Genomic DNA, 11,829 nt, shown 5'->3' on the forward strand with positions numbered 1-11,829 from the left:
TGTGCCTATGTCGCACGCACACGACCACTCTTCGACACCCTTCTCTCGGTCCTAGCACTCCGCAATCATGCCACGACAGAAGGCTGGTTGCTTTTGCACTTCTCATTACCAGTGCCATGTCGCACATCCGCGACTCTTTTTAGGCACCTCTCGGTCCTGGCCATCCACAATCAAGCCAAGACCGATGCCATATATTTAAGGTTGTAACAGCTAGTACTAAAGCCTACATTCACAACACAAAAAACTACATTCTAGTTCTAGTAAAAACTTTTATAATCATTAAATTAAACAGATTATATTAATAATGCAAACTATCAATTACTCTTCTCATTTCATTAAGACAAATGATTTAAAAAAATAATACATATATCCTGTATAACTGTAGAAAAAATAAAAATTAACTTATGACAAGTAAAATGACGAATGCCACAAACATCCATTACAACAAATTATATGTTCGGCGACGAATAAAAAGATTTTTATCGACGCATAAAACCGTCGCTAGTGATTTTCCAACGTGTATTTTGCGTCAATAGTTGATGTAATTTTTAGCGACGCTTAATTATGCGTCGTCGGTAAATTTAAATTAATTGTCGCCAAATCTTTTTTATTTTAGAATTTTATTTAATCAAATCCAAGAATTGATTCAGCATTGTTTTAAAGCTTCATAATTTGTTTTTTACTTTCCAATAGGATGGTTTAGTCAAACCTAGAAAACAACCTTTTGTCTATTTCAAAAGATGAAAACTAATAAAAAAAACTCATAATCTAATTAAATGAAATTGAATAATTTTGACAATTTCTCACAAACTCATAATCTATTTACATTTTCTTTAGATAAATATAAACATAACACATTCCACATCCCAAATCAATAAACTCATAATCTGATTAAGGAGCAATGATGTTACTTTCTTTTTCAACGTCCCATTTGAATGTTCCATCTGCACTTACCTAACAATAAAACGAAAAATATGCAATTATTTTTCAATCAATTCCTATTATTTTACTCTAACAAGCTTCGTCTAGGAAAATTAACCATTAAATTGTTAAGCTTTTGTGAACTTGGAAGAAACAAAAAACAGAGGATACCGACATCTTCCATGGCGGATCCTTCTGACCTTCAAAGACGGACTCACTCATCCTAAATCATTGCAATGTTAGTGAAGAGATAAATATCGAAAGCCTCAAGTACAAATCCATAATAGTTAATATGGAATTATTTGACTTGATATTTCTCTTTAATTTGGCATGATGAAAATATGGATTGATATATTGTGTGTACTCCATTTACTATCATTTTCCATAATAAAAACATCATATTTATGTTATCTCTGTGATTTGATTCTCTTACAAAAATATATCCATTTGTTAAATTGGGATTATGACAAGGTAATGTGTGTTTTGAAATTCAATCATATCTAAAAATTGAAAAATAACAATAAATATATATATATACAAAAACCAAATGACTTAATGCTTTGATTAAAATTTTGACATTTGTGTTGAACTTGATGGTAGGCAATTATTTGATGAGCTTTGTTTTTAAAAAGGGATTGTTTGCATTTTAATTTGAAATCACACTGAAAAACGAACAAAACAGTAGGCTGCAGTTCATTTTCTGTTTCTGGGTAGGCTCTGTTTTGCAAGACTCAAAAACCAAACAATTTTTGTCATTTCGAGCTAAAAACCATAGTTTAGACAACAATGAAGGTCAAGTTAAAAGTTTACTGAGAATGGAAAGAAATGACTATTCCCGAGAGAAATAGTTCTTTCTCATCCTCCGGATTTTATCAAATAAACATAACGACAAGAATATTACGAACACAGAGTATCAAAACTATCACCAAACATAACAAAATTAAACGTTAAGAGAACAGAAGCAGTGAAACATAAACAAAAAAATATGCCTCTAGCAGAGAGCATTACTAATTATGATGATTATGTCTCTAGCTATTAATTGTAAGGATGTAAAGACATTAGTATTATTTAATAGACACGATCGAAGCTGCAACTTATTTGATGGTATCTGGCACGAAAACTATAATGTGTTGCAGATTAAGCAGCCCTGAAAAGGAGGAACACTTACACAGTAAGATGAGAAATCAGCCATATATACTTTTATCATTAGTAATCATAACAGAACAAATCATACTTCCTCATTAATATTCCTCAATCTTCTGATTCTTCATCTTCTTCATTCATGTTATCTAGTCTCTTTTCTTGTGTTTCTTTCTGTGTGTACAAATTAATAATAATGCAGTAAACTTAACTTAAAAAGCTTAATTTATAAGAAAGAAACCAACACAAAATAAAATAGAAATAGAGAGGGAGAGGGTACCTTGATAAATAAATGACGCAATGCAGCGTTAATGTCACCTTTCCAAGTATTCTTTACATTTACTTTTTCTCTAACAATATCATATTGGAGATCGTCCAGCATTGGAGAATCCAAATAGTCGGGAGAGAGTGCCTCTAGCTTGGGGCATTGATACACTGCTAGGTTTCTTAGTAATGGCAAGGCCCAAGTATAAGCAACCTCACTAAAGCTCCTCAAACCTGATAGTTCCCCGAGGTACAATGTCTCAAGGAGTGGAAAATTACTTCCTCCAGCTTTATCATCATCATCATCATGATCCTCAATTATTAATTCCTCCTTAATATTCTTCATCACCACTTCCATCATCCCACATTTACAGATTTCTAGAAAATCAAGGTGCTTGGCAGCGACTCTACCTATATTCTCCGAAAACAAATATCTCAATTTCCCACATCCACCAACTCTCAGGTATGTCAAGTTTTGAAATAAAAGCACTCCTAGGTCTGGCTGGTTGATTTCATACACATGTATTAAATTGCTTAATTCATACAACATCAATGAACTTAATACATGAAATATCTTATCAGGATGATGATGATGTCCTTCACCCTGTCTCCTTCCCTCTTTCCATCCTACTATATAATTTATCTTTGGCAATTCAAATATATACAACACATCTAAGCAAGGAAACGATACCTGCATACAATATAACTAAGAATTATACTAAGAACAATTTAATTAAACTACCCTAAAATTAACTAAGAACAATTATCCATTTACTATTACCTCATCATGATCAAATAGTGTTCTTTGCTGCAACTTTTCCTCTTCATCATCCAAATTGTTAATCTCCATGACAAAACTTGTTAATTTGTCTAAGGATGCGAGATCCAATCTCTTCAAATTAGAGAATTCAATTGATTTTTTCGACTCCTCTTCTACACACTTCGACACTCCTATTAGTCCCTTCAACATTTTGCATTTTTTAATGGATAATTTTTCAAGATCAGAAATACTCATCAAGAAGCTTTCCGTGAAGACGTATCTTAAGCTGTCACAACCATCAATATCCAACTTGTTTAGGGATGGAGCCATGATGTGCAAAGATTCAATATTTAGAAGAGATGAGATATTCAGAACCTCCAAGCAAAGTATTTTCACCTACAAAATAATAAATATAATAAAAAATTACTCATATTGATAGAATATGTAATTGTTTTCTTCTTGAATTAATTAGTTGATCATTTTCTTTTATAAGTAAAGGTAAAAGTTGGGTACGTTGTAATCATGAAATTTATATATGTTACTACCTTATTAGAAAGATAAATTGTTTCAATCTTTTTATCTTCAATGTTTGTAGTTATAAAAATAAATCTCGTTTATTCCCTTGCCAAAACATTTTAGTCTAGATAAGTCACGAATTTCTAAAGTTTCCAAAACATTGAACTCAATTTTCTTGATTTGTTCGTCTCATCACAAATATTAACTATCTCTTCCATCACTTCACATTTTTTAAGAACAATAATTTGAAGATTTTTGAGATGCCTCTTCCTATACACATATATAATCCTATAAATTATAATATATTATATTTATTCATCCAGTACTTTTTATTAATAAAGTTATTCCCAATTTAATTATACTACCATAAAATTAACAAAGAACAAATTTCCACTTACTATTACCTCATCATGACCAAATACTGTTTTTTGCTGCGACTTTTTCTCTTCATCATCCAAATTGTTGATGTCCATGACAAAACTCGTTAATTTGTCTAAGGATGCGAGATCCAATCTCTTCAAATTAGGGAATTCAATTGATTTTTTCGACTCATCTTCTACACCCTTCGACACTCCTATTAATCCCTTCAAAATTTTGCATTTTTTAATGGATAAACTTTCAAGATGAGAAATACTTATCAATAAGCTCTCTGAGAAGACATATCTTAAGCTGTCACAACTATTAATGTACAAATTGTTTAGGGATGGAGCCACGATGTGCAAAGTTTCAATATTTGGAATAGATAAGATATTCAGAATCTCCAAGCAAGGTATTTTCACCTACAAAATAATAAATATAATAAAAAATTACTCATAAATATATAATTGTTTTCTTCTTGAATTAATTAATTGATCATTTTCTTGCATAACTAAAAGTTGTGTACATTGTAATCATAAAATTTATATATGTTCCTACCTTGATAGGAAAGATAAATTGTTTAAATCCTTTAGCTTCAATGTTTTTAATTATGAAAATAAATCTTGTTTATTCTTTTGCAAAAATATTTAGGCCAAGACAAGTCAGGAATCTCTAGAGTTTTAGAGTTTTCAAAACATTGAACTCAATTTTCTTAATTTGTTTATCCTCATCACAAATATTAATAATCTCTTCCATTGTTTCACATTTTTTTAGAACAAGAATTTGAAGATTTTTGTTACGTCTTTTCCTATACACATATATAATCCTATATATTATATTATACTTATTCATCCAGTAATTTTTATTAATAAAGTTATTCCCAATTTAATTATACTACTATAAAATAACAAAGAACAAATTTCCACTTACTATTACCTCATCATGATCAAATAGTGTTTTTTGCTGCGACTTTTTCTCTTCAACGTCCAAATTGTTAATGTCCATGACAAAACTTGTTAATTTGTCTAAGGATGCGAGATCCAATCTCTTCAAATTGGGGAATTCAATTGATATTTTCGACTCCTCTTCTACACCCTTCGACACTCCTATTAGTCCCTTCAACATTTTGCAGTTTGTAATGGATAAATTTTCAAGATGAGAAATACTTATCAAGAAAATCTCCGAGAAGACATATCTTAAGCTTCCGCAACTATCAATGTGCAAGATGCTTAGGGATGGAGCCACTATAGGCAAAGTTTCAATATTTGGAATAAATAAGATATTCAGAAACTCCAAGCAAGGTATTTCCACCTACAAAATATTAAATATAATAAAAATTTACTCATATGGATAGAATATGTAATTGTTTTCTTCTTGAATTAATTAGTAGATCATTTTATTTTATAACTAAAAGTTGTACATAGTAATAATGAAATTTATATGTGCGCGTACCTTTGTATGAAATATAAAATTCTTCAGTCCTGTTAGCTGCAATGTTTTTAGTTTATGAAAATAACTTTCATTTATTCCTTTGCAAAAACTTTTCAGCCTAGACAAGTCACGTAGCACAAGAGTTTCCAAAGCATTGAACTCAACTTTATTGAGTTGTTCAGTCTTATCGCAAAAATTAACAACTTCTTCGATCATTTCACAGTCTCGGAGAACAAGAATTTTAAGATTTGTGAGATTCCTTGATATTGATGTAGAACATAAATACCTCATTTTATTGCATTTATATATTTCGATACGCCACAAATAACGCCCAAGTCCATTGATCTCTTCTATTTCCATCGATGATTGTGACGGTGGGAAAAGAGTAATTATTGATCCACAATTTGTAAGAACAACTTCTCTCAATGATAGAAAACCGTTTAAAGGCATTTTCTCCCACGTGCCAAGATCATTGCTTATACATAAATTGGTAATGCCCTTTTTTATTAAATCCCCAAGTTCATTTAAGAAACTGGTGGTACTGTCTCTAACATTCTCCAACCACAGTTGTCTTTTCCCACTTTCAAATCGAGTATCTCCCTTATATTCTCCTCCTATTCTTATCTTGAAATGTTCCAATAATGTTGAAGAAGAAAATAGTCTAACACCTCTCGGCACTGATTCAATGTTGGATATCTCCAGTTCCAATTTCCATAATTTAGGTAAACAATTTAACTCATCTAGTCCTCCTGCATGACTGTCTCCACCATTAACGTCTTCTTTGTGTATCCTCCAATCTTGAAAGCTATCCCACATGTACAACTCTTGCAAATTAGTAAGCTTCGAAAGAACACCATTGTTTATGAAACATTTGCACCGAGTCAAATCCAACAATCTTAAGTTTGTTAACTCACTTATTTCGTTTGGCAAATCTTTCATGGTTGAACCTCGAAGGCTAAGGATCTCCAAACACTTAATATGTCCAATGGTAGATACATTTGTTGTTATATTCAAATTCAATCCCTCTAGAGATAACATCTTCAACTTGGCTAAAGAAGAAAATAATGGAAACTCACTAATCTGGCCGAAAGTGCCAATTATATCCAGAACTTTGAGATAATCCCCTCCTTGAAATAAATTTCCTGACATTTTAATATTTGATCCGTGAAAATGTGAAGCATCCAACCGTAGTAGTTCCAATTTTGAGCCTCCAAGTTCCATTCTATCAGGGCTTTTCACATCTCTCTCCTGCAATAATATAGAAATAATCTTAATGTGTGGGCCGAAGACAATCTCTTGTTCATGCACACCATGGCACTCTAGAAAACTAAAACCGTTCTGTTCTTGTTTAGCAATTGAAATTCCCACATCTCTCACCACGTCATGCATCTTCACTACACTTTCTTTGTCGTCGCCATCTTCAACCTTTATCAGCAAATTTTTCAATATTAAGTTGTCAACAACAGTGTGCACACCAGCACATATTTCTTTTGGATCACTCGTATCTTTGAAGAGATTCAATCCCATTGCATAACGATACAGCGTTTCAACAAGAATATTTGCATCTTCTTGGAATAAGCAGCAGAGTAAAAACAAGAACCTTTCATTGTGTCCTTCTAAGAAGTCGTAACTTGTCTTCAAAATCTCATATATCACATGGTCATGTTCATGGTGTTTCTTCAACCGGTTTAGCATATTATCCCATTGATGTGTGCTTTTTTCGATGAGAGCGCCTCCTGCAACATTAAGCGCCAGGGGAAGTCCTTTACATTCATCAACAATTTTTGTCGCTATTTTATTCTTTTCTTGGAAATCACTATCAACAATCTTTAGATCAACTTTTTTCTGAAACAAATTCAAGGCTTCTTCAGGTGACAATACTTCAAGAGGGAATTCTTGTTTGATGCTTCGTTCACCTAACCATAAACCTTTGTTTCTAGATGTGTAAATAATTTTGCAGCAACACCCAACAAAATCTGATTTTGTTAATGGAAAACCAAACGCATTTAAATCAAACTCTTCCCAAACATCATCCAACAAGACAACAACTCTCGTGTTACTAAAAGCATCTCGTAAACGTTCTGCTCTTACAATCTCACTATCAACGTCCTTAAGGGAAAACCCTAACATCTCCGCGACTTCTTGTTGGATAGTATTGAAATTGGGACTACTAGAGACAGTAGTAATAACTTGAATAGTAAATAAAGGCTTAAGGAAGTCTTGTACCTTTTGGAGGACTTGCTTGGCCAATGTAGTCTTTCCAATGCCTCCCATCCCGCATATCCCAATTAACATTGTCTTTTCATCCCTTAACTTCTCAATGATGTCTTCCACAATCTGACCTCGGCTGTTGAAATCACGAGCATCTCCATTGTAATCGCGCATATTTATGGGTGGCATGGTTAAGGCGTGACCCGTCTGTGGCAACTGAGCACCAGCTTGAACAAGTTCAATGATAACGAGAGATAACTTCTTCCCCTTCCTGCCTAAAGAAAAGCGCAAGCTTATATTAGGACACCATTTGATGGAGAAACACCCTTTCTGAACCTTGGCCTTCTCATTGAGAAGGCTCTCTGCTTCTACAACTATTCCGTCTGCATTCACAATCCACAACTTGACGGATTCACCCAGGGTGTTACGCTTCCTCATTTCTGCATCTTCCCTTGTTTGTACATCGTTTTTCATTGCTATTAGTTTTTCTAGTTGAGTTTGGAGCTCTTGAAAGTTATTGTTGAAACAGAAGAGATAGCCAAGTTCTCGTTGAATTGGCTCAATCAGCAACTCCCCGATCTTTCCTAGTACACTCAAACCAACCTCTGCTGCCATTTGTATGCCTTGTTCTTTCTTTCTTTCTGTGTTCTTGTTTCTTAAAAAAGAATGCACATAATACAGAAGATCTAGAAATGATATACCAAGCAAGCATTATTAAAAATTATTATTAAAAACATAAAGTTATGTAACATCAACTAAAGATGAATGATTCGATTGTCATTAAAGTAATATGATTCGCTTGCTTTAGCCTTTTCTTTTCAAAATATGAAATTCTAATAATTGAATTACACTTCATTGAATTTATTCAGATCATTCTTGTCCTACCAAGAAAGCAATATTAAAAATTATTATTAAAAACATAAAGTTATGTAACATCAACTAAAGATAAAGATGAATGATTCGATTGTCATTAAAGTAATATGATTCGTTTGCTTTAGCTTTTTCTTTTCAAAATATGAAATTCTAATAATTGAATTTATTCAGATTATTCTTGTCCCAATTCCTAATCCTTATATTGTGTAAATTAATTTTTTGCCAAGTAGAAGAAAATATGGGTATTCAATTATTCATCATAAATTTTATCATCACCTTATCTTTATATGTCGAGGCCTTGGAATATGAATTATTTGATAAAAAAAAGGAGAGAAAAAGATTTTATGAATATATTTGTGGGGACATCGAATAGGAATTATTGTAAAAAGTAGAGAAAAATATTTTATGAATATATTTGCGGGACCTTGAATATGAACTATTGAAAAAAAGGAAAAATATTTTATAAATTTATTTATGGGGAATTAATAAGAATTATTGTTGAAAAAAAGGAAGGATTTTTTTTTTATGTATAGACAAATGTCATCAGCATTCTTTTCTTTTGCATTATAAATGAGTCTACATGTAACCACGACAATTAGCCAAGGTTGTAAAATACTGGTCGGATCGTATCAGGTGAATAACCTCTTCGGATTTTGACTTCAATACGTCTAACTTTCTAATCGGCCAAGATCCAACCGGAATATTCATCCAAAAATTTAACCCGGAAATTTCGGGTTGAAAATGTCTGTATTTCTTTTTCTCTCCCAATAAATTGGAGATTTTTATTGGGGTCAATTGGATTTTGATTTTTTTTAAACCTCACAAATTGGGGCATTTTAATGTTAAAGTTATACAAACAGGTGTTTTCTTTTAGCGGTTTTAAACGTCTTTAATCTAAATTACATGACATTTATAAATAAATTTTATTACCATTAATTTAACTGCTGAATTTTCTACGAATTAAGGGTTTTGAATACCAAATTTTAGAGAATCGGAAGTCAAAACACGTGTTCAAATTCGATAATTAAATTAGTGAAATGAATATTTTATTTATTTATTTATAAATTTCACATGCATAATAAATTAACAACATTTTAAATTGTTAAAACAAAACATCATCATATAAATTTAACAATAATGAGTCCAAATTGTAAGAATTAAAAGAAAATGTCCGAAATCTCAATTGATAATTCCCAATTTGACAATTCAAACTAAAAAAATATGGGTGCAGAAGTAAAATATGAACTACAAAAAAAGAAAATACAAGAATTACCGAATACTTAAGTTTTATGTAATGCGATGAGATCGCTAACAGATGCACTCACACTCTCAATCAAGCCTCAATTAACGATGCACCCACACTCTCAATCAAGCCTCAAAGTTCATTGGTATATGGCGCTATTGATAAAATTATTAGGTCGGTGATACCATTGATTTTTTTTAATATAGGAATCTAGCATGATTCCTATTGCCATGATCTTCATTTTAACTTAAAACGTTTGAAGTGGAAATCAAACTCATGATTTTTGTTCTCTTAAGAACGAGTCTAGACACTTTGAGCTACTTTATTGAATTCCTTAAAAGCCATATAATACACCAAAAAATAATATGAAGAATGAACCAATATTTCACGATGCCACACAATTTCACGGAGATCCATGCCTCATAACTAGTAGGCCACAATGGTTCCGGGCATAAATATCCAACTAATAATGATGACCAATTTCCAATGGAAGATCCAAATACAATTTATGTCTGGAAATTGAGCAAAAGGTCGCGACCAGACTCTACGTACCTTCTTACAATACATACTATCCAAAACGAACCCCTTACTCATACATCTGTTGTCGGGATGCTACTACAATGGATACCACTACAATGAGAAAATGAGATCTTAGAAGGAACATCCCACAAAACTTCACTATATGATTTTGGCCTTAAAAATGAAATGAATAATTAAAATGAGTTTTACCCTAAAAAAACATTAAAAAACTTAGTGCATTTTTTATGTGAACATGTACAGCATATATTGTGTGTTTATTAATGATTTTCAATGTAAGGTCCATATATAGTATTAGCATGAAGTCGTAAACTATCTTTGGAACATGTTTTAATATGAAATGCATTAATCTATTTAAGTCATTAATATCGGTACATCAAAACATACATGATATTTAAGTATATACATAATACCCTACAAACATAAGAATATGTTCCCAATATATATGGAACAGTACTGTACTAAAGAAGAGATAAGATATTGTGTGGTTTAGCATTGGCATTCCCATTGAATAATAATAAACAACTCAAAAGTTAATTATCACCTTTTCTTATACCATTTGTCTAAATTATTGAATGGTAGAAGATGAATTGTCTTTGCCACTGCAAGTTCTTAGGCAGCCATCTTGAATGATCTCTGTGTTAGTTTCCTTCAAGGCTTCTTACTGTCTTACAAACATCTTTTCCCTCATCCAAATGATCTAGTTTCTTTCTTTTCAAATTCCATAAAAAATGCTAAAAAGCACACATGAAAACACCATCTCTAAAATTGACTTTTTGAGCTTCCTTACAACTTAGTCTTTGATTTTGTGTCATTCTGTTGGCACCTTTCCAAAGATCATCGCTCAATCTAGTAAGAAAATTATTCCAGTTTCTGTTAGAAATGAACAAATAGAGAATACATGATCCAAAGTTTTTTGGATAGAAAACGCGAGCTCGGTTCAATTGAGTCGATGGACTCCTAACCCGATTACTTTCTTGTGAATTATTTGTTTCGAAATAAACAATAGGATATTCAGTGATCCCAGTCAACCGATGCGTTTACTCTACAATGCTGTTATTATGACGATATAAGAGATATTTTTTTCTGAAAAAATAGTTGCAGCGGTTGTTGAAATTATTTATTTCTTGAGGATCTACGAGCTCGTTAACGTTATATTTTATGTCGTGTTATTTTGTTGGTTAATTTTTCTGACTTATGTTTTAATTATTGCTCTCAAATAATTAATCACGTTTTGTTTCGGTTGTATATGCTTAAATAATTATCATATTTCATTCACTTTCAAATTCAAGTATTTGTAATGTTTTTCCCATTGTTGTTTATCCTCTTGATTTTTTTTTTAATCTCAAATTCAAGTTTAAGGCTTTTTAAGAATGATTTGTCCTTATGTAGTCTTATTTAACTCATCATTCCACAACACTGGCCAAATATCCTCAATTGTAACTTTTTAAATTCAAAGTCTATAAGTTTAATTCCTTAAGCTAATTAGTAATATTGAAAATGGGTCCAGTTTCTAGTGGTCTAACCAGAAGCATGTGTCCTTCTCATTGTCACTTTGGTATTCGATGAACTTCTA

The 11,829-nt window shown here is 31.8% G+C and overlaps 1 protein-coding gene across 1 annotated transcript; it reads right to left on the reverse strand.

Annotated features, from left to right (window-relative positions):
• Window positions 1-1,928: 1,928 nt before the first annotated feature.
• LOC124928796 lies at window positions 1,929-8,306 on the reverse strand. The gene is made up of 7 exons (XM_047469040.1): window positions 7,616-8,306; window positions 4,895-5,269; window positions 4,006-4,380; window positions 3,107-3,481; window positions 2,342-3,016; window positions 2,156-2,235; window positions 1,929-2,068 (listed from the first exon to the last, which is right to left on the reverse strand). Exons 1-6 carry the CDS (start codon window positions 8,213-8,215, stop codon window positions 2,173-2,175), a joined length of 2,463 nt encoding a protein of 820 aa, XP_047324996.1. The 5' UTR covers window positions 8,216-8,306; the 3' UTR covers window positions 1,929-2,068; window positions 2,156-2,172.
• Window positions 8,307-11,829: the final 3,523 nt, after the last annotated feature.

Source organism: Impatiens glandulifera, chromosome 3 (genome assembly GCF_907164915.1).
Source record: "Impatiens glandulifera chromosome 3, dImpGla2.1, whole genome shotgun sequence".
Lineage (NCBI taxonomy): Eukaryota > Viridiplantae > Streptophyta > Magnoliopsida > Ericales > Balsaminaceae > Impatiens > Impatiens glandulifera.